At 36.1% G+C, this 22,490-nt stretch overlaps 3 protein-coding genes and 1 long non-coding RNA gene across 5 annotated transcripts; 3 read left to right on the top strand and 1 right to left on the bottom strand.

Moving 5' to 3' along the window:
- The first annotated feature begins 3,464 nt into the window (after positions 1–3,464).
- Positions 3,465–8,955, top strand: LOC141650997 (uncharacterized). The gene is made up of 5 exons (XM_074458727.1): positions 3,465–3,577; positions 8,144–8,318; positions 8,447–8,570; positions 8,668–8,797; positions 8,891–8,955. The coding sequence occupies exons 2-5, from the start codon at positions 8,149–8,151 to the stop codon at positions 8,953–8,955; spliced, it is 489 nt and encodes a 162-aa protein (XP_074314828.1). The 5' UTR covers positions 3,465–3,577; positions 8,144–8,148.
- A 4,483-nt stretch (positions 8,956–13,438) lies between these two features.
- Positions 13,439–19,105, bottom strand: LOC141652744 (photosystem II D1 precursor processing protein PSB27-H2, chloroplastic). Of its 2 annotated transcripts, XM_074460337.1 has the most exons (4): positions 19,022–19,105; positions 17,992–18,133; positions 16,964–17,367; positions 13,439–13,640 (listed from the first exon to the last, which is right to left on the bottom strand). In XM_074460337.1, exons 2-4 carry the CDS (start codon positions 18,089–18,091, stop codon positions 13,503–13,505), a joined length of 642 nt encoding a protein of 213 aa, XP_074316438.1. In that variant the 5' UTR covers positions 18,092–18,133; positions 19,022–19,105; the 3' UTR covers positions 13,439–13,502. The 2 variants fall into 2 exon arrangements, with proteins under 2 accessions (XP_074316438.1, XP_074316440.1); XM_074460339.1 differs by lacking the exon at positions 19,022–19,105 and having other exon boundaries at positions 17,992–18,226.
- LOC141652745 (uncharacterized) lies at positions 15,887–16,387 on the top strand. Its single transcript, XM_074460340.1, has one exon. The coding sequence runs from the start codon at positions 15,980–15,982 to the stop codon at positions 16,358–16,360; it is 381 nt and encodes a 126-aa protein (XP_074316441.1). The 5' UTR covers positions 15,887–15,979; the 3' UTR covers positions 16,361–16,387.
- A 2,477-nt stretch (positions 19,106–21,582) lies between the features above and the next one.
- LOC141652014 (uncharacterized) lies at positions 21,583–22,243 on the top strand. Its single transcript, XR_012546936.1, has 4 exons — positions 21,583–21,628; positions 21,717–21,805; positions 21,937–22,023; positions 22,155–22,243. It is a non-coding gene; the product is annotated as an uncharacterized LOC141652014 (long non-coding RNA).
- The last annotated feature ends 247 nt before the right edge of the window (positions 22,244–22,490 follow it).

Raw genomic sequence — 22,490 nt, 5'->3', positions numbered from 1 at the left:
ACAAAAAAGACTGATAAGCCTAAGTCCCCAGTCTTACCTGCTACTACTACCTCATCATTGAAAGAGCAGGTTGACGAGGTATTTAATTAAGTACGCTTTTATTTTTATTACTCCAACTAGGATATGTTACCTTTGGATTTTTTATTATTTTAATTATTTATACTACATGTGTAGGTGGTGGTAGCAAAGACCACATCAAAGACTCATTCTTTCCCTATTGTGAAAGTTAGGAGTATAAACTCCACAAAATATAAAGGGAAGGATTACATGCAAAAAGTAAGAACGGGGACGATGATGAGACTCAGATGAGGAGGCTGGCCATCGCATAGCCTCCGAGCAACTGATAATTATTCCGCTCGAGGAGGATATTCTAGGGGCTGAGCGCCAAGCGCTTATATCATGGGATCTCTAGCCGTATAATGGACTAGACCAGATTGATATAGCACACATATTTGTTTGGATGAAGTAAGTTTCTTAATAAATAATTTCATAGTCTAATATTCTGACTACTAGGTAGATAGTGTTTTAAATACCGGAATTAATACCGTAATAATGTAGGATATTGCAATTGAGAGTGATCCCCGAGAAGAATATTCCATCAGATCAATACGGATTCCTGTGCCCCTATGTTTTATCTTTATTTATTCCGGATTTCTCGTTCGAACAACGGGTAGATTATATTGCTCAAAGAATTGGCGACAACCAAGAAGCTGATTTTTGGCGTTTATAATGAAAAAGGGTAATAAACAAATTAATATTACGTTTCCCCCTACAATTGCATTTTCATAACTAATATATGTACTTGTTAATAATGATGATGTCTCTTGATGTAGGACTCATTGGGTGCTAGCGTACCATCATGCCGACAAAGAAAAAAGTTTTCCGGTTGGACTCTTTACATCATCAACCAAGCGAGACTTTTAAGCACTTGATTAAAATGTAAGTTTATAATACTGATTTATTTATAATAACATTTTCAATTTTTATTTATAGAAAAAAGCTCGTTCATATTTTTGCCCCTAAAAAAATTAGTTTCTGCCTCCTTTTTTATTTTTTAAAAAAGGGCCTTTAAGAAGAAAAGAGCAAACGAGGAGGATCAACCCACGAAAGATTCTGATGTTGGCCCCGATTTTATTACGATAACAGGGGTACGTGCTCAAATACAATAACATTAAGTGCAAAATCTCTGTTTAATACTAATACAATACCTAAAGTTCAAGATTCTGATGTGAGCCTTCTCTCGTCTTTTTTTTTTATGTAATAATAGGCCCTCGCCAAATTGCCGATAGCATATAATGTGGATACTACGCTTGTCGGTTCATGTTGGAGATTATTAGGCGAAGATATCTCGTTATTACGAAAAGGGTTAGTAATAATTTAAACATGTGTTTATTACTTTTTTTAAATTAGAGCTAATGTTGTCTTGCAATTGCTGCTATATATACCATGATGTTGCTAATGTTGTCTTGCTTGTTGCTATATATACCATAATGTATTCTCTTTGTTTTTTCCATGCATGTAATCAACCAGTCACAACAGATTGAGCAATACTCAAGTATAGATATAGACGAGGTAAGAGACATGTGGGGCAACTACGTCTTAGAATATATATAGATAGAAATGCATGATACTATACTCACAGTTTAGATCACTTATTAGTAATTTTTTGTTGAAGTTAGGGAATGATTAATTAGTTCATGTAAATTCAACTCCTTGTAATTATATATATATATATATATGATGTCTTGTTGTTGTATGTGGTTGAATTGAATCTATTGAGTTCGATGAACCCACTATGATTTATCTTGGTCTTTGGTATATATGGTGTCATTGATATATGCGAGGTTTTTGAATGGCATGAAACAAATTTAATTTTTCAGAACATTAGGTGTACGTAATAAAAACGGTTACTAAAAAAAAACCGTTGTGAATACCTTTCACAACGGTTAATAAAACTAACACCGTTGTGAATGACATTTACAAATACCCGCGCATAATATTCAACAACAGGTTTTAATCAAAGAACCGTTGTTAAAAGTATTCACAATTTTGGAGGTAAAATTACAACAACGGGTATTAAACAAAGAACCGTTGTTACTAACAATTTCAACAACGGGTATGTAACATAAACCCGTTGTCAAAAGACTTCATAATTTTGGAGGGAAAGTTACAACAACGGTTATACATACGACAACCGTTGTTATATAATTCCCTCCAAAATTTTGAAACACTTTCCACAACGGAGAGCATCCAATAACAACGGCTTTTAACCGTTGTGAATAATTTAGACAACGGTTCCACTAAATAAGCAAACCGTTGTAAATACCTTCTACAACGGCCGCTTTAACAACGTCCGCTTTTTTATTTTACAACGGTTTTTACCCGTTGTTATAGGCTGTATCTGTAGTAGTGTATGTACATTTCATATCGGTGTTCGTTTTCTTATTCATTTTGGTACAGACTCCATTTTCTAACTATGAAGTCAGAGGTTTGATTCCTATTATTGAGTTTAAATATTCTTAGGAAATTGATACATACAAACATAAATTGACAATTAATATATAACCACACCGAATCGATACCGTTGTCCTAAATGAATAATTCACCCTTATTAGTGCCTGGGTTAATTCGAATATCTTAATGAGATAAGAAGGTGTGTTTTAATTTTTGGCACAAAAATTAGAGAAGTAATATAAAAGTATTTGGGATATTCTACTTGGTAACCTCGTGTTTTTTTTTCTACATGATAACCTCATTTTTTATTTTGTGTAGATCGTTATAATTTCTTTGATGTAAAAGATGAGATTGTTTTTCTGTACGTAACTTTTCCATCCCATCCTTTGTCTATTTATATAGGCAAGGATGGGGAAATAGGGAAATGAATTTTCTGAACAGTAATTGTTGGGAAATTCCGTCATAGTTATTCGAACGAAAACTATACCGTAATCCCGTAAATAATTATGCTAGTGTACACTTTGTACTTTCCGAACTCGCATTATATTATTTAGAAATTATCCATCTACGAATCAACCTTAATTAAGCCAAAATGAACTGGTAATTACACTTAAATCACCAACAAATACTCCTTCCTAGTCGCTCATTTCTTCCTTCTTTCCTTTTTCATGTTAGTCGAATTTTCTTCTCTCTTTCACTACAAGAAAACAAGACAAAGGCGACAGACATGCTACAGTCGCCAATTTGGCGACAGAAAAAAAAACTCGGGCGACCACAACCCGTCGCCAATTTGGCGACTATACATTTTTATCCAAAAATCCGTATGAAATCCAAGGGCGACGCAATATTATCCAATTTGGCGACCGAAAACAGTCGCCAAATTTGGCGACCATTACCCGTCGCCAATTTGGCGACCAAAACGATCGCCAATCGTCTGCTTTTTTTTTTTTGCCGCTTTCTTCACCCCGTCCCCTTCATTCACTCTATCATCAACTTAAAAAAAAAAAAACGCCCAGAAATCCGACGACCCGACGCCACCACCAATACAACGACCACCGGACGCCACCACTCGCCGCCGCCATCCGCACACTACATCACTACCGACCCTTTGTTTTTAATAAAGGTTTGTTTTCGACTCAAATCGATTTAATTACTTCAATCCTTCATATTTTGTTTAAGTTGTGATGCTTATTTAGTATCTAGTTGTAATTTATACATTAGTGATGCTTATTATTGTATGTAGTTGTAATTTAATTAGCATTTTTGTTAATTAATTTGAGTTAGGGTTAGAAATTGGGGTTTTTGTTAAATTAGTAATGTGATTTGATTAGGGGATGTAATTGAAGGTAATCTTGATAATATTAGTATTATTGAAGGTAGTAACTTAGTTTTAGTAATATTGAAGTAGTATTGTTGAAGGTAGTATAGTTTTATGAAGGTAGTATAATGTTAGGATTGTATAAATTTGCCTTATAATTAACCAAATTAAGTTAGAATGATTTAATTAGCATTTTTGTTAATTAATTTGAGTTAAGGTTAGAAATTAGCATTTTTGACAACTTGTATAATTAACCAAATTAATTAAGTTAGAATGATTTAATTAGCATTTTTGTTAATTAATTAGCATTTTTCTTGATATAATGAGCATGATGTATAAATTTGTTAAATTAGTAATGTCATTTGATTAGGGGATTGTATAAATTTGCCTTATAATTTTGACAACTTGTTTAATATATAATGACCTAGTACTCGCTTCAAGAATTACTCATTAGGAGCAATTCTTGAATAGTCCCCATTTTGGGATCGTCTTTGTACGCTTCAAGTCACTTAGGTAGTAAACACATAGTTGTGATTTTATTAATGAGAAAAGAATTTGGTTGCAAATTTCTCCAATGTTCTCTGAATACATATGTGGAATATGTATCTTTTCCACATTGTGTATTTGGAGAACTAAGGGGAATTGTCTTTGCTTAATTTTTTTTCTCATTAATAATTCACAAATGTGTGTTTGCTAGTGACTTGAAACGTACATTGATGGGTTTAGGTTGGAGTGATAAGGACCCAATTGAAATCTTGAAATTAGCATAAAATGGAGGATGAGATAACCATTGCTTTTTTTGTTGAAATTAAATATTATTATTTAAAATGGTTAGTTTGCTATATATTGCTTATAGATTAAAATGAAGAGATCTGAACGTAGCTGGATGTACGAAGAAAGAGTAGATAAGAAGAAACGTCCTATCGCTAGATTTGTAAAGGAGTTCGTGGATTTATTGAATTTGCTAGATGTCAAGATTCATATGATTTGGAACAACATAAACTTAGGTGTCCTTGTACTAAATGTAAAAACTTAAAATATTTATTTGACATTGAAGTAGAAGAGCATCTTGTTACAAATGGTTTTTTTCCAAACTACTACAATTGGATCTCCCATGGAGAAAAATATTATCCCGAAGAGCCTCAAATCCAACAAAATGAGAACCCATATAGAGAAATGGTACTTGATGCCTTTCAGTCTAATGATTTCATTAATGACAACCGTGTACCAATGATTGATGAAGAACAACCAAACCCAAGAGCAAAAGCCTTTTTTGACATGCTAAGTGCTTCCGAAAAACCTTATATGAGGGGAGTAGAATGACATTGTTACAAGTTGCATCCAGGATAGTTTCTTTAAAATGTGAGTATAATATGCCATTTAAAGCCGTTGATAGTATTGCTACGTTGGTTGAGGATGTTATACCCGATAATAATGTTATGACCCGAAATTTCTATAATACCAAGAAAGTGGTCAAAGGTCTTCAACTTCCACATGAAAAGATTGATGCATGTCCTAAAGGATGTATGCTTTTTGGAAAGATGATGCTTTGCTTGACTAATGTAAGAAATGTCAAAGGGATAGATATGAGACAAGTGAAGGAAATATTGTTTTGAAGGGGAAGAAGGGTAATAAAAGGAGTGGAAAGAGAAAGAAACCAATATCGAAAAACACATTAATTTATTTTCCATTAACTCCTAGACTTCAAAGAATGTATGCCACGAAAAATCTTGCCAACCAAATGAGATGGCACAAAGAAAATCCTCGTACACCAGGAAAGATGTGTCATCCGAGTGACGGGGAGGAGTGGAAGCGTTTTGATAGGTTATATCCCGATTTTGCCGAGGAACCTCGCAATGTGAGACTTGGCTTGTGTACGGATGGGTTTGACCCTTTTGGTCAGTTTGGTAGAAACTACTCGTGTTGGCCCGTAATGACCACGCCGTACAACTTACCTCCTTGGCTTTGTCTGAAAAGACAATTTATTTTCCTCTCTTTACTTATTCCCTGGCCCCGATAACCCAAAAAACCATCTGGATGTTTATTTACAACCGTTGGTGGAGGAACTGAAGTATTTGTGGGAAGTTGGTGTAGAAACATTTGATGTGTCGAAGAAGCAAAATTTCCAACTAAGAGCTTCATTGTTATGGACTATAAATGATTTTCCCGCATATGGTATGCTATCGGGATGGGCAACCGCTGGCGAAAGGCATGTCCTTATTGCATGGATAGGAGTAAAGCATTTTATCTTCCTAATTCCAAAAAAATTAGTTGGTTTGATTGTCATAGATGTTTCTTACCGGATGGACATATTCATAGAGAGAACAAGAAATCTTTCTTAAAAGGTAAGGAGGTGCGTGACAATGCTCCTGGTTCGACTCCAAGGGGATGAGATATGGGAGGTCAGACGTGATTTGCCAACAACTCGTCGATGGGATCAAGAAGAGTTTAAAGAGTTGAAAAAGAAAAAAATGGTTGGTTTAAAAGAAGTATTTTTTGGGAGCTTCCCTACTGGAAAACAATGTTGATCGGACACAATTTGGATGTGATGCACATAGAGAAGAACTTCTTTGAGTTACTTATTCATACGATTATGGATGTAAAAGGAAAGACACGTGATGATATTAATTCAAGAATAGAATTGAAGAAATTTTGTGATCGTCCTAAACTTCATATTCGTAAGGATGGGGCTAAACCAAAAGCCATATTTACTCTTGACAAAGCTCAAAGAAAGGTATTGTGCGATTGGATAGGAAACTTGAAGTTTTCCGATGGATATGCATCCGATTTGAGCCGTTGTGTTGATTTGAAGGAACTGAAGTTGAAAGGGTTGAAAAGTCATGATTGTCATGTTTTCATGGAGCGCTTATTACCCGTGGCTTTTAAAAATTTACTCCCGACTACGAGTTTGGAATGCGATTCTGAAATAAGTCAATTTTTTAGAGATTTATGTTCCTCCACGATATCAGTTGAGGACATGAGTCGTTTAGAAGAGCAAATACCAGAAATTTTGTGTAAACTTGAGATGATATTTCCGCCTTCTTTTTCAATTCGATGGAGCATCTACCTATCCATTTGCCATATGAAGCTAAAGTTGGTGGACCCGTCCAATATAGGTGGATGTATCCTTTCAAAAGGTTTCTTAATCATTTGAAGAAAAAATTGGTAATAAAGCTCGTGTGGAAGGTTCTATATGCAATGCCTACCTAACGGAAGAGATTGCCAATTTTTGCTCTCTTTATTTTGAAAAACATATTGAGACCAAAGCAAAATACTTGAATATTGATGAAGCGGATGAACTAGACACAAGTATACCCAAGTGTTTCCAAATGCGGGATGAAATAGGGTGTTCATCATTGGGGAACAAGATTTCTGGATGACAAGGAGTATAACCGTGCCCACCTTTATGTGCTATCTAATTGTGAGGTTTTGGAGCCATATGAAGCTCAATTTGTGACAGATTTCATTAAAGATCACCCTAATGTGAACAGAGAGGATGTTTGGCATAAGCATGAGGATCAATTTCCAGCCTGGTTTCGGAAGCATGTATGTAAGCTAAATATTCAAGATGATGTGATAAGAAGCTTGGCTTTGGGTCCTTCTCGAAAGGTTGTGACGTGGAATCGATATTCAATTAATGGGTTTAAGTTTCAAACATTTGACTATGGCAAAAGTAAGGCTAAATGCAACTACGGCGTTACTATTTCTTCTCTTGATGGCAATGATTATTATGGCATATTAGAGGATATCTTTGAGTTGTGCTACAATGGCCGGGATAGGAGTTATAAAACCGTCTTATTCAAGATTCAATGGAGGGATAATTCCGTAGCTGGAACGAGAGTCCATGATCGTTACAAACTCGTGGAAGTGAATCATACTCGAACCTACTCTCAATATGACCCATTTATACTTGCACAACAAGCTCATCAAGTTTATTTTGCATCTCTTCCGAGCACAAGTAATGATAGACAACAAAAGCAATGGTGGGCCGTTTTTAAAACAAAGGCACGATCAGAAGTTGATACATCTTTTTTCCAAGAAGAGGTTGTATCGAAACGCTTTTGTCCCCATTGATCATGATGAAATTATTTATGCAAATGAGATAGAAGCGGAGGAGGAGTTAGAAGAGGAAGAAGAAGAGAATGATAAGGAGAGGGATGGGATAGAAGAGGGGGAAGAAGAAGAAGAAGAAGAAGATGAGGATGATGATGATGATGAGTAAGAGAAGGTATTGAAAGTATACATATCAAAATTTGGAAACAATTATTAGCGTTTTATTTTGTCTTTTATACTTGTTTATTAGGTTTTATTTTTTTGTATCTTATAATAATTATCCTGTAATATTTGCTAACACTTTTTATTCAATTGTAGTACACATGGCTCCTGGAGGAAGTAGGCAGCGCGGAGGCTATAGTGAGGGAGGTAGTAGCTCCCGAGAGCAGGAGGAGGACGTTGACCGTTCTACTACGGAGGTGAGTGAGGAGGAGGAGGTTGCTATACCCCGACATACTGACGGCAGGATGATCCTTGATCCGAATGGTCTTTGGTAATTTTTTATTCATTCTATTTTGTAATTTTTTTATTTAGTAATAAATGACTTTTTTTAGACATATGTTAATTATACATTATTTTTTTTTTCCTATATAATTATGTTTTTAACATGTTTGATTTCAGGTTTAGAAGTCAAACAGTTGTTCGTGGTGTGACTAATAGCACCCAAGAGAACATGACACACGGCGTTACTTGTTGGAGTAATGCTAGTGATGAAGATAAGGAGATGTGGTTCAACAACTTCCGGGTATCTATTTATAAAATATATATTATTAAATATAATTTATTTATTCTTTTTACCTTATTATTAATTTGTTTCTCATCTATGTGTTTACTTTTTGTAGCGTGTGTTCTATTGGCCAACCAACCTTGAGCGCCTAGTTTGGCAAAGGTATAATGACATTGGCAAGAAGAGGCTAAGGGACAACATGTATAAGGTGTCTAGGAGGAAGAAGGCGCCATCTTTCATGAAAGGTATTTAGTTTCTTTTAATACCCGTAATTAGTTAAAATTCATTACATATTTTGAAAATATATTAATTAATAATTGTTATTTTATTGATTATAGGTTCGTCATATGAGGAATATACCAAGTCCGGAACAGTCCCGAGTTCAAGGAAGCATCGGCCCTAACAAGATCAACGAAAGGAGGAGATAAGGACGCGGAAGTTGAGCCTACTCATTATGGAGGGTCTCAATCTTTTCATGATCGTGTGGTGTTAGATGTAAGTTATTTGTCTTAGCTTTTAATTTAATAGTCTTCTAATTTAATTAGTCTCATTAATTATCATGTTTGAGTAACAATTTCCTTGTTTTTTTTTTCCTAAGACCAAGAAGAATAAGGGCAAGGTACCCACGATTGTTGATCTCTTTGTTGACACTCACGCAAAGAAGACAAGCAAGGGCAAGTTGATCTTCGCGAAGGAAAAAGATCAACAATTATATGTAAGTGTCAAAAAATAAAAATTTCTTAGCTTTTTAAAGTATATGTTTTATCAATTTTTAGATAAGTAACCTCTAACCATTAATGTTTTATCAATTTTTTAGGAACAATTCCTTGTCCGTAGGAAGAACAACCCGGAAATTGATGACAATGAGCTATGGTTTGATCGTGTTGAGGGGTTCCAAAGAGGAGATGTGTATGGAGCCGGGTCGGCAAAGGAGATTTTCTACCCTCCTACAAGAAGAAGAGGGTCAATTTCCTCCCAACAACAACCTTATACCCCAAGTGTCGTGAGTGTGCTCCAAGCTCAATTAGCCGCCGGGAGAGGCGGGATGCCGAGAGGGAGAGGCGGGATGCCGAGAGAGATCTTTGAAATTCGGAGGATGAAGGAGGAAATGGAACGGATGAACTCCTTCTTCGCCAATTGCAACACTGGTGGCGCCGCAACCAAAGGATCCTAGAGATCCTAATTTTGGAGGTGGTAGTGGAGCGGGAGCAAGTTTCCCTGTTATGTAGTTTTTTAGAGAACATGTTATTCCCGGATAATGTTAGATGACCAAAACTCGTAGAACTCGTAGTTGTGTGTATGGAACATGATTTTCTTTATCAAGTTTGGTTGTGTTGGCTTCCCATGTGTTCTCTGCTGGAAGTGTTGGTTTATTTGCAGGTTTTTACGTATTTGGCTAGGTCAAAAACGATTTTTAGGCTAAAAAACATGTAAATTTGGCGACGGATACTGGGCATTTGGCGACGGGAAACCGTCGCTAAGTTTCTGACCATGAATTAATTTTATGGTCATTGGCGACGGGGAACAGTGGTTTTGGCGACCAAAATCTGTCGCCAAAATGGCGACCAAAATCTGTCGCCAAAATGGCGACCAAAATCTGTCGCCCATTATAAAGATATGGAGATGACGTGGATTTTAAGAAAGCGACTAATGGCAGTCGCCTTTTTAGCGACTAATGACAGTCGCCAATTTTGGCGACGAATTTCGGTCGCCCGCCTTAAAAAAATTACGTCGCCAAAATTGGCGACGAAGGCCTGTCGCCAAAAGCGACTAAACCTAGCTACGAAGTGCGGGCGACGGGCCTTAGTCGCTTTATTCATAACGGCGACTGTTCTCAGTCGCCTTATATGGTCGCCAATTGCCCTATTTGTTGTAGTGTTTCCTTTTATAGAAAAGTTTGTGCGATTCAAATTGATTTGTATATGGGTAGAGACGTAGAGTAGTTTGTGTGGTACAAAATCATTTCCTTATTTCTTGTTCAATACGGAAGGAGGAAAAAATGAGCGACTACGAGGGAGTATAACTCTATTAATAGTCGATTTGTAAACACTATTTAAGGCTTTAAAGTGGCCGATGATTTACCCTACACTTAAACTGAATAAGGTCTATGTTTTAACCTAAACTTTTTGTTTATAAAACAAGAAGAATTCTACATGCCAAGTGTATGGCGTACACTCTAGATGAACATTGTCATGTTAGAATCGGAAATGGGAGAGTTGCATAAAGGAAATGGGCGTACACTCTATGATTTACCCTACACTTAAATTTAATCGATGTATATTACAATATACCGTAATCGGAATAATATTAGTATTATAGAATAAGATTTATTATGCTACTACAATTAGAAGATACGATTATTATCTTCATATCTTTGAAGTAGTATAAATACGATATCATTGTAATTGTTTCAACACGAACATTATCAATAATACAACGACTTGCTTTATGAATTCTTCCATTTCCGATCCTAATATGTCATGTACTTCATCATGTCCACCCGCCATTCCCCCCCACACCTTTGACCCAACACCCACATCCACCATAGTCAACCCTACGACATGCATCCTCTTTCTTCCCCGTTGGCACCACCGCCACCAGCCCTGTGGAATACTGGAACCCCATCCCTGCCCTTGTGTCGGCGAACCACCCTTTCGTCCCTAATCAGGTGCGTTTGTTCGAGCTCAAGACAATAGTGACAAATGGGCTCATATTGTCTGACTTGTGTAGAATTAATCCAGATGAATTCACAGTCGTAGTAAATTGAACTCCCTCCGTTCTGGTTAATTATTGTCGTTTAGTTTTGATACAAAGATCAAGAAAAGAGGAGGTGCGCAAATCGCAATTACTGAATGACAAGTGGACCAAATGGTATGTGAATGATCAAATTGCTCATTAAATTCATTCTTAAAATAGAAAGAACAACAATTGATTGAGACATCACGAAATAAAATACGACAATAAATAATTGAGACAAAGGAAGTAAAATTTAAGAATACCACATAACTTGCATATACTTTGGATAAACATTATCTAGTACTCCTTAATAAAAAATAAAAACAAGAAAGAAGATAAAATCATAAAAACAATAAGAAATGTACATGCCAAGTGTGTCGCGTTTTGTGAATTTAGATAAACACGATAATGTGAATAATAATATTTCCTTTATTTCACTTCTATATTAGTGTCCTCAGCTCCTTAATAAAAAGAAGATAAACAAGATGTAGTCTGCAACTCTGCAGGCTAATTGTGTAGTGCGTAAGCACTTACCAAACCAATTTTGATTGCATGGATAAACTAGACCGACTTCTATGTCTATAAAACACTTGTCACCATTTTTATAAATCTAGTCAAATCAGAGGCACCAAAATAAAAATAGAATACAAAGTAAAATTATCAGACACACACTTTTAAGGTATGCTTTTTTGTAAATTAGATGCTCTCCTTGTCTTACTTACTCGTATTTATTTACGTTTAATTAAAATATCTCTGTTTAATAGACAAATGAATGAGATGGACGGAGTATATTAATACCGTAAAATTTTGTTATATGAGGTATGATGTTAAAAACCCTTTATCATACAGTATAAATTATTTCTTCAATTTTCTATTTTCAACATGAAATGATATAATAAATGATTATTGTCTGGTATTATTGACCTTATATTCCATTATCATGTGTACATGGGGGTGAGCTTGCTTCGGAGGATCTTCGGCTCCATAATATATCCCTTTGATTATCGTGTCCGTATAATATTCAGTACGTTCGATAAAGTATTTGAAAATTGCAGAAGTGCAAAGGTTTGATTATATTCATTACTATTCACGTGGTGGAGCGAGTAGGAACGCTCGCCCCAGCTGGAATTTGAAATTTTCTAAATGTCTACTAAAATTTTCGATTATTTACAAGGTTACTTTATACGGAGTATTATTCTTTCGCTTCAGCTGAATATCTACTTCAAATTCTGGCTCCGCCATATTGCCTATTGGTTAACTTACAAAGTTACAAGAGACCAATTTCCCATAGTTTATGTGTCACAGTAGTGTAGTCATGCATGCATTTAAACAATCAGTTCATTTACAAAAACAAAATACAAAATTTCAAAACAAAAATGCATGACTGATTGACCTTTTACTTTGACTCTTTAATCAACCCTCCTATAAATAGTTCACTGTAATTTGACACTAATATCCCACAAATTAACACTCTTGTTTGCTCTACAACTAGGCAGTGAGAAAAAGAACGACGTCACTCGAATAGAATGGCAGGTGGTAAAGGTGGTGGTGGAGGCGGCGGGGGGAAAGGTGGCGGCAAAGGTGGAGGCGGTGGCGGCAAAGGTGGAGGCAGTGGAGGAGGGAGGAGTGGTGGCAGTGGCAGTGGCGGAGGAGGTGGAGGGAAGAGTGGTGGTGGAGGTGGGGGGAAGAGTGGTGGCGGAGGAGGAGGTTCAGGCTCAATGGTGGCTCCAGGATCAGGAGGGGCATCACATATATCGAGGGGTGGATTTGAGAGTAACCCACAGGGTTACTTCTCTGGTTTGCATTCGAGTAATAAGTAACATGCTGTGACGAACCTTATCTGGTTTACTTCTCTGGTTTGCATCCTAATAAGTAGTATGTAACATACCTTATCTGGTTTGCTTCTCTGGTTTGTATATCTAGGAATGTACTCGAGAGTAATCGACATGGTTACGTCTCTAGTTGGCATTCTAGTAATAAGTAGTATGTGACATACCTTATCAGCTCTTTTGCTTCTCTGGTTTGTACATCTCGGAATGTTTTCTTTCGATGTTCGAGGTTCTCTTTATGTATAAAGTTATGATGCTTCTCGCACTCCATTGCTTCTTCTCCGATGACCGTTGCATCACAGTCTTCCTTATTAAGGCCAATTTCCTGAACGATCCTTGAATTTGAACTTATAGACATCATATTTTCAAAAAGTTTACATAATGTTTATAAAAATTGTTCAGCTGTCTCTAAATCATGTAATATCTCGGACTTTACATCATCAGTGAGTGACGCTGATGGACCTGCCTTTGCGTAAAACTTGGCAAGAGATCTAAACGCTTTCTCGAGCACCTCGTAAGATTCCTGTATTACAATAGAGTACCATAAGAAAACAAGTAAAATAGCAGGTTTGACAAGAATAAAGACCAAAATGTTATCTGAAAGTATTTTCCGCAAACTGCTCAAACTAGAGAATAACCCTTACAGAAGCAGTCAGTAGAGCATGTGCGCGAAGTTACGAACATATCCAGAAGGCAAAAAATCATTTGGTAGATCAGCGTCTATACCGTTTCCATTTCCGATAGAGCCAAATATTCACATTATTCTTTAGTTTTTTTCTATGATGGAATAAAGCAAAATGCTTAGGCTAAAATGAATGAACTTCCTAGTTGTTGCGATAAGTCATACAGAGCAAATGACTGCAATGATGGTAATAACTTTTCGATCATATTGGAATACGCACACTAGTTTCTGTATAAGACGGTTTTACAATTATTTATGCAAGTTCAATTTCTTCATGGCCATATTATATGTGTTTTTAGTACTAATTCTTTTTAATGTCGAGTGGCAACAATGACCCTTTGGAGACTCATCCATGCTATGTATTGCGTATACTTTAGATAAACATTGTCATGTAAACAAAGGCGTTTCTAGGATATGATGGATGAGGGTGTATAAAAATTTTTGACGATAAAAAATCGAGTTATAACGAAAAAAAAATCTGATTTTGTTAGAATAAATGTAGGGTGAAATAGCATTAAACAAAAATTGTTAGATACAAGGATTGAAATCCTGACAAAGAAGTGCTATAAACAACCACAAGAGTCACATAAGTAATGTGCTCTTCAACTAAACAAAAATCTATTTATATTTGGGGAAAGGGGGTGCGGTCGTGCAGATGCACCCGCTGCTGCACCCCCTCTAATGCCGCCCCTGCATGTAAATAATAATAAGAAATTACTTGTATAAAACGATTTTACACAAGGATTACTGTAAAATTGGTAGTTAATATACTTAATTGAACATTCCTAAAGTAACTACTTATGGTACCATTTATTTATTAGTTGTATATGTAATGTAGAACGGTTTTACACGAGACTTTCTCATAGTAATAAGAAGCAGAAGAATTAGAAGTTGTCTGAATGCTAAGTGTATTTCGTAAGCCCTTACCAAATCAATTTGATGACATGCATGGACAAAAACCGCTTCAAAGGCTATCAAAAGGCAAACATTTCACCTTTTTTACGAATCGCAAGTAAGTACGTGTAGAATTATTTGAGAGACACTTAAACTCTCTATGTTTAAATTATTTATTTATTTTTAATCAAAATATTCTTTTTAAAGAATTAAAGAAGATAAACACAGGAATGAGACGGAGATAATATTACGGTAAAATTTAACATTTTGGAATTAGAAAGAAATAGTCACGTATGATGTTAGAACCCTTCTTCAACATGAAATGATATTATAAATGACTGTTGTCTACTTGTCTGGTATTATTGACTTTATATTCTCATACTATTATCGTTATAATATATTAAAAAAAAAAAGATGATTTACATGAATATAATATGCAATTGTCATTTTGTTATTTGATATAATGAATAATAAGCCATTTGTAGCATTTATATCCGATTATTGAAGAGATTCGAAAGACGATATTATTCGACTTGTGTACATGGAGGGGGCATGGCCCCAATGTGAACTACGGCTACGGCTCTCAGTTATATCAGGCGATGGCCCAGGTGGGTCTTAGACCCAGATTTCTCATCCTATGTGGCTATGTACATGGTAACATGGGTGAGCTTACCTCGCGGGAGTTTCGGCTCCATAATACATACCCTTTCGATAATGGTAAATTGGTACGGAGTATTTATTAATATTTGTTCTAGCATTTATTAATATTAATAATTTAGTAATAAATGAAATTTTAACTAATTGTGTCCGTATAATATTTGTTCTAGCATCAAAAGTGGTTAGTCCATTCGATAAAGCATTTGGAAATTGATTGAATCTAATAAACAAAAGGCAAATTCTCATTTCCGGGAGCTAAATTTGTATGAAATTAGGAGGGATAAGTTAACAGTTTCTAATAAAAAAGTACTAACAATTTGATAATTTAACTTTTTATCATGAAATGGTCACGTTTAATTATAAAATGATAACCTTTTCTCTCTTTACGAGAGACCAATTTCCCATAGTTAAAGACGTGACTCTGGAATTGCATCTTGCAAAAAACTATCTCAAGTTATATGACAATAGTGTAGTCATGCATTTAAACAAAAATGCATGACTGATTCACCTTTACTTGACTCTTTCATCAACCCTCCTATAAATAGTCCATTATAATTTCTAAGTAACATACATTAATATCCCACAAATTAACACTTATTTTTGTTGCTAATTTGTAATACTTTGCTAGAATGGGAGGCAACAAAGGAGGAGGAGGAGGTGGTGGTGGTGGTGGTGGTGGAGGCGGCAAAGGTGGAGGTGGTGGCGGTGGAGGCGGCAAAGGTGGAGGTGGTGGCGGCAGTGGAGGTGGCAGCAAAGGTGTAGGTAGTGGCAGTGGGGGCGGCAAAGGTGGCAGTGGGGGTGGGAATGGTGGAGGTGGAAGGAGTGGTGGCAGTGGCGGAGGAGGTGGAGGAAAGAGTGGTGGTGGAGGTGGGGGGAAGAGTGGTGGCGGAGGAGGAGGTTCAGGATCGATGGTGGCTCCAGGAACAGGAGGATCATCACATATATCGAGGGGTGGATTTGAGAGTAACCCACAGGGTTACTTCTCTGGCTTGCATTCGAGTAATAAGTAGTATGAGAAATACCTTATCTGGTTTACAGCTTGTCTCCCTTAAGACGGAGATATCCGTCTTAATAATAAACTGGTTTACTTCTCTGGTTGTATGTCAAGGAATGTATTTGAGAGTAACGTATAGGGTTACTTCTCTGGTTTGCATATATGCTGGTTTACTTCTTTGGTTTCTTTTTCTACGAATGTTTTTTTCCCCCTAATGTTTGGGGATCTCTTATGTATAAAGTTATGATGTTTCTCTTAATAATATTGTCAATTTATCATCAATAAAGGTGTAATTATTGTCTTAATATTGTCAATTTTCTCCTTAATAATATTGTCAATTTGTCATCAATAAGTTTATGTGTCAAATGATGTTTTGTTTCCAATGCTTTAGGTCTCTTGAACAGCTAATTAAGATGATTAAATATATAGTTTCTCTTCGACATATGCTTGTGTACAAGGTATTGAGACTGAGGAAATTGCTCAGTCTCACTTTAGTTTTTAGTTGAAGTTTAAGTCATTTAGGGGTTTTACTTGTAAGATCAGCTTGAAATTTCATTTTATTCATATGAAATGAAATGCAAAAATAATAAAAAAAAATAAAGCTGCACCGAAATTTTACCTCTTTGATGACAGTTTGCTGGCCTCTCCAGTTACTCAAATAGTCCCGAATAGATTCTTTTGCAGCATCTGCAGTTCGTCTAAATTTAGCCATATCTTTCCGATCTTCCTCAAGTGATTCTCGAAGTGTCTTAACAACTTCCCTGGCTGACTTTAAATAGGCTTTTGGCAATACTTTCCCTGACTTTGTTGTCTCATTGGGATCAAACAACGACTTGACAGAGTCAATTATGCTATCATCTTTCTGTTCATCATCGGCTTTATCGTCTGCCCTCACTGGTTTCGTCAGTATACTATGGTTGAATGTTAGAATGGTTAGCAATGAGGTCATACTGCATAACTGTCTGCGGCTAAGTTTTGCTTCAGCGGGAAATTGCAGTGGGAGATGCCTTGGCTGCAATTTGTCTGTCATGTAAAATTAGAAATACATAAAGCAATGAGCCAATGACAAACATAAACAAATTTTGTTTTGATGTGCTCCTTATTCTGTTGAATTTCCCCATTTTCCACAATACATGAGAAATTTTTCGGAAATTCGGCAATTCCATAGAATAGGAGGGAGTAGCTTGCAAGGGTAGTGGTACTTAGAAGTTAGAACAGCATAGAATTAAGTCCATGTATAGTTAACCTAGTCCATGTGTATATAATTTTGTAGCTCAATCCTACATCAGTCAGACTAAAAGCATATATCCTTGTAGATAACAACATTATCCAAGTGCCTCAAATGGTCAAATAGAAAGGTAAGGGAGTCGACTGTATGCAGTCTTACTTAACGGCACAAAGAGGCAGTTTTTGGATGAACCATAACGAAAATCACACTGAGAAGTGCATCAATGACTGTTACTTCATATACGAATGAAGCGCATCTATTTTACTGAGCCAATTTACTAGAATCCATAATCCATCATACAGAACTAAAAAAGAGTGACTTTTTTTATCCATTTCCAAACGTTCAACAAATGTGACAAGTAAAGAAGGAATGAGATAGACATCACAATTTAATGCTCTTTTCGAGAAATGTTCACTCACCATCTATAATTGAGTTCTGCGCCGTTTGGAGCCCATTTGGCAGCACTCGCCCCTCCATAAACAGAGTAATCTTCATGTTAAATGCCGCGATCATTTGCATACCACTCGGGATTTACTCAGCAACCAGCTTTTTTATTTGATACTACCCCATTTGAGCAGCCATTCATGCAACATGTTGCAGAAATATTAGTCAATTCATTCAAGAGCCAACAAAATGCTGAAGCAAGTGTTACGACTATGACTCGTGCATAATAGATAGAAGTCACAAAGAATTGCCAATTATATCAAGTTTAACACAAATTCTTATTCAAGACAGAGGAGCCAAATGAAAAGTCCGCTACAAACTAAAGATAAAACTGTAACGAAAAAAGCCTGGATTATTGTAAAGGTTATCAATATGTGTGAAGGACTTCTGCCTACTATCATCCTAATTGCAGCAACAAATTGTCAGATACAGACGTACAGTCCCGATCAGACCACATATAAACCCCGGCAATGAGAGCAACAAGATCATTAGTCGATCCCAAAACATACAAAAATATCTCGCAACTGACATATTTATGACCTTAGTGTGTAGGAATTCACGATCATGTTTTAGGTCTGATAGTGTAAACTCTAAACCACATACACAAATATCCCGCAACTGACAACCATTGTCTAATACTCCTTCCGTCTCAATCATTTGTTAACCTTTGATTAAATACTCCGCACAAAAAATAAAAAAGTTAAGCAAACAAACAAACGATTGAGACGAAGAGCGTAAATAGCAAGAAGACATCTTTAAATCTGAACCAATCAAGTAATTAGAATCCAAAACAATCCGAATCGCTTTAAATTAGCTACGAATGCATCAATAGTACGAATTCAGAACTTAATATAGCAAAATGATTGATGCAAATTGGAAAAACAATCAAAAATCTAAATTAATAACTAAAATCAATATAAACTAAATTAGGGTTCTAAAATTGGGGATATGAATTAAATTAATTGCAAATTTCGAAATTACGTAAACATAGGTGAATTAACTTACTAGAGAATGAGTGGGAAGAGTGGAAGGACGAGCTTGCTTGTAAGACTGTAGTTGTGTTAACTGGTGTATAGTAAGTGGATAAAAAGAAAAGAAAATAAAAGAAAAAGGGAAAACATCAACAATGATTCTTGTGTGAGACGGTTAAGAATTGTGTCCCATTGTGTGTCCCACTCCATACACATCTTGACACATCGCTTGTTGCAAATAAAAAATACACAACAACTGTGGTAATGTATTGATGTGTCAGAATGTGTATGGGTGGGACATGCAATGAAACACAAAAGTGGGACAGATATCCTCACTGCTTTGGAGAAAGGTAAAAATCATTAAAACATATTTTAACCAAACAAAAATTTAAGTGGATACTCTATTAATTTTGGTCCTTTTTCTCATTTTAAAGGTTTTATAAGTTCGTTTTAATTGAGTTTATCTAGCTTTATTCAAGTCTAATATGTTCACTTTAATTCAATTAACTTAATTAACGAGTTTAAAAGTCACTAACACTAACTAATTTAAAAGTAATAAATTTAATGAAATTATATTAAGATGAGTTAAAGTTAATTTAACTTATTTTAAGTTTAACAAACTTTATTAATAAAGTCAAGCTAAAATAATACTTTGTTTGCCTTTGTTGACGGAGGAAGTATTATTTAATTTTACCTAACTTAAATAAAAGGAATCCTTAACTCCTATAAAAGTTTAAACTTGAAATAACTGTTCTTATGAATAGTTTTGCCTCAAGCTTCCCGTTTGCCATTGGATTTTCACCTTCTGATCACAGCCCTCCATTTCTCTTTTACTTCCTAACCACTCCTTTACGACATACCACTCTCATCCACTACTTTCCAGCTTACTCCTCCTCACTCCTCAATAATTCATCAATGCCTCTGTCTTTTGATCGTTCCTTTTATGATGGTAACAACTCCAGCAAAGAGATCTCTCCATGGAGTTTCTCACTAGAGATATTTGCTTCTTCATATCTTATTCTTATTATGAAATGTGCGTTGCTTTTTTTTTTGTGTTTCGATTTGATGACGGCATTGTTAGGTATCATGATTTCATTGGTTTCGATTGGGGTTTATGATCAGCTTTGTCTTTGAAGGTATGTTTTCTAATTGTGTTCTGATTGATTTGAACGATGATTTAGATATTATACTTATCATATTTTATGTTGCTAATTATGTTGTAATCTGGTTTGAACATAAAGTTAGTTGTTTATTTGTCTATTTCATTTCATTTACTGTGTTGATTTGTGCTTTCTTTTCATTTAGGGTGATTTTTTTTTACTTATGAGGATGTGACCACCTGGGTTGGGATGTGGATGATAGATCACGAGTCTCATCGTTCTGACCTCCTCTAAAAGGTTATTGGATAGATCACGAGTCTCATCGTTCTGACCTCCTCTAAAAGGTTATTGGCAGGTATGGCAACAGATTTGTTGATATTTGGTGATCGCAACTGTGCTTTAGGGTTAATGTGATTTTTATATTGTTGGGTACTTACAGGCTCGGAATGTTGGTTTGGTGGTGCTCACCATACCTCTCCTTGAAGGCGCCTTTTTGTTATTGTTTTCATGTAAACATTAGATAAGGTATATCTTTTATTGATATTTCTATTTGCTTTCACCATTGAACTGCGTGTATACTGGGTCCTTTCAATTCATAGTTCATGTGTTTTTGTTCATTGTATAATTTAATTACGTTGACAGAGTGACAGGTTGTTTTATTTTCCTTTTGTGGTTTAAATGTGCTTTGAATTACTAGGAGGCTTCAAACTAGGCTTGGATCCTTAAACGCGAGTTGGCTCTGCGGTTGATTTCACCCTCCTCTTAAAGGTTATTAGTGGTTCCGCTGACAACTTTGTTGATGTTTTTACCTATGTTTGCTGTATTCCATGGATAACGTGATTGTTGTAATTGTTGGCATTTTTTCAGGGCTCATCTTTTAGTCGGCCATATTCAAACATGCCTCTCCTTGAAGGTGCTTTACGCTTACCCTCCGTGATTTGGGTTTGGGTGTAACTGCTTTCCTACCTATTGATGTTTGGTATGGTACAAGTTCATCGTTTGTGTGGTTGTTGTTTTCTGAAACCTCCAGTGGTTTGGCCTGTCTGCTTACTGGTCTATGCTTGCAGTTGTTTTTCTTGTGTCAGAAAGGTTCTTTATGGTAGCAACACCGTCTTTGTTTGTGGTTACCTTTGGACTATTAGTACGTGTTCAATTGTACAATTAAACCTAGGGCTCATGTTGAATTTGTTTATTGGGTCACTTGATTACTTGGCCGAGACTCATTTTAAAACTGTTGTTGTTTCGATTTGCTGTTGGCATTGTTAGGTATCATAATTTCACAATTTACGTTTTTGGGTTTACGGTCGGCCTTGTTTTTGAAGGTACGCCTTCTAATTATGTTCTGGTTGATTTGAACGGTGATTTAGGTATTTATTTGTCCATTTCATTCAATTGTTCATGTTGATTTGTACATTTGATTCTTTGGGTAATTAGTTTTTTTATTTTTTATTTTTTTGATTGAAGTTCTGAAGACACAACTACCTGAGATTGAGCTTTGGATAAAGGGCTACGACTTCAGTTGATTTGGCTTTTTCCGAAAGGTTAGTCACGGTTACAGGAATGCTTTTGTTGATATTTTTATGATGCTTTCTGTGATTTCGGACTGATGAGATTGTTGGATGTTTTCAGGTTCATGCCTTTGGGGGGGAGGGCGGATCATGCTGCCTTTCCTTGGAGGCGCCTTCCGTTTCATTGTTGTCGTTTGAGGCTTACGGAAGGTATACTTTCTATTTATGTTTAAATTTGCTTTGGCCGAACGGCTACGTGTTTATTTGGTCCTTTCAATTCAAAGTTGTGTTGATTTGACATACTGTGGTGTTTAATTGACGTGATTGTTGGGTGTTTTCAGGCTCATAACTTGGGTTGCGAGGGCTCATGCTGCCTTTCTTTGGAGGCACCTTCTGTTTAATTGTTTTCGTTTAGGGCTTTACGGCAGGTATATCTTCTGTTTATGTTTTTATTTGCTTTGAGTATTAGGCTACGTGTAAATCTGGTACTCTCAAATTGTCGTCGTGCTGATTTGTTATACTGTGATTATCGAATGATATGGTTGTTGGATGTTTTCAGGGTCGCGCATTTGGTTGGGGAAGGAGACTTACGCTGCCTTTTTTTGGAAGCGCTTTCCGTTTTATTATTTTCGTTTAGGGCTTACGGAATGCTGCCTTTCTTTGGAGGCGCCTTCCGTTTCATTGTTGTCGTTTGAGGCTTACGGAAGGTATACTTTCTATTTATGTTTAAATTTGCTTTGGCCGAACGGCTACGTGTTTATTTGGTCCTTTCAATTCAAAGTTGTGTTGATTTGACATACTGTGGTGTTTAATTGACGTGATTGTTGGGTGTTTTCAGGCTCATAACTTGGGTTGCGAGGGCTCATGCTGCCTTTCTTTGGAGGCACCTTCTGTT

Source organism: Silene latifolia, chromosome 4, assembly GCF_048544455.1.
Source record: "Silene latifolia isolate original U9 population chromosome 4, ASM4854445v1, whole genome shotgun sequence".
Taxonomy (NCBI): Eukaryota; Viridiplantae; Streptophyta; class Magnoliopsida; order Caryophyllales; family Caryophyllaceae; genus Silene; species Silene latifolia.
The sequence above is the reverse complement of the archived record's forward strand: the minus strand, read 5'-3'. Positions and strand labels throughout refer to the sequence as shown.

What these genes read in the sequence shown, in the direction of transcription:
- LOC141650997 (XM_074458727.1), top strand. Translation starts at nt 8,149, where the DNA reads ATGGCTCCTGGAGGAAGTAGGCAGCGCGGAGGCTATAGTGAGGGAGGT. An exon ending in TGTGGTTCAACAACTTCCGG is followed by an intron (nt 8,571 to 8,667) that starts GTATCTATTTAT and finishes TACTTTTTGTAG; the next exon opens with CGTGTGTTCTATTGGCCAAC. An exon ending in GGCGCCATCTTTCATGAAAG is followed by an intron (nt 8,798 to 8,890) that starts GTATTTAGTTTC and finishes TATTGATTATAG; the next exon opens with GTTCGTCATATGAGGAATAT.
- LOC141652745 (XM_074460340.1), top strand. Translation starts at nt 15,980, where the DNA reads ATGGGAGGCAACAAAGGAGGAGGAGGAGGTGGTGGTGGTGGTGGTGGT.
- LOC141652744 (XM_074460337.1), bottom strand. Translation starts at nt 18,091, where the DNA reads ATGCAAATGATCGCGGCATTTAACATGAAGATTACTCTGTTTATGGAG. An exon ending in GCAGAACTCAATTATAGATG is followed by an intron (nt 17,368 to 17,991) that starts GTGAGTGAACAT and finishes TTTACATGACAG; the next exon opens with ACAAATTGCAGCCAAGGCAT. An exon ending in AGCAAACTGTCATCAAAGAG is followed by an intron (nt 13,641 to 16,963) that starts GTAAAATTTCGG and finishes ATTGTAATACAG; the next exon opens with GAATCTTACGAGGTGCTCGA.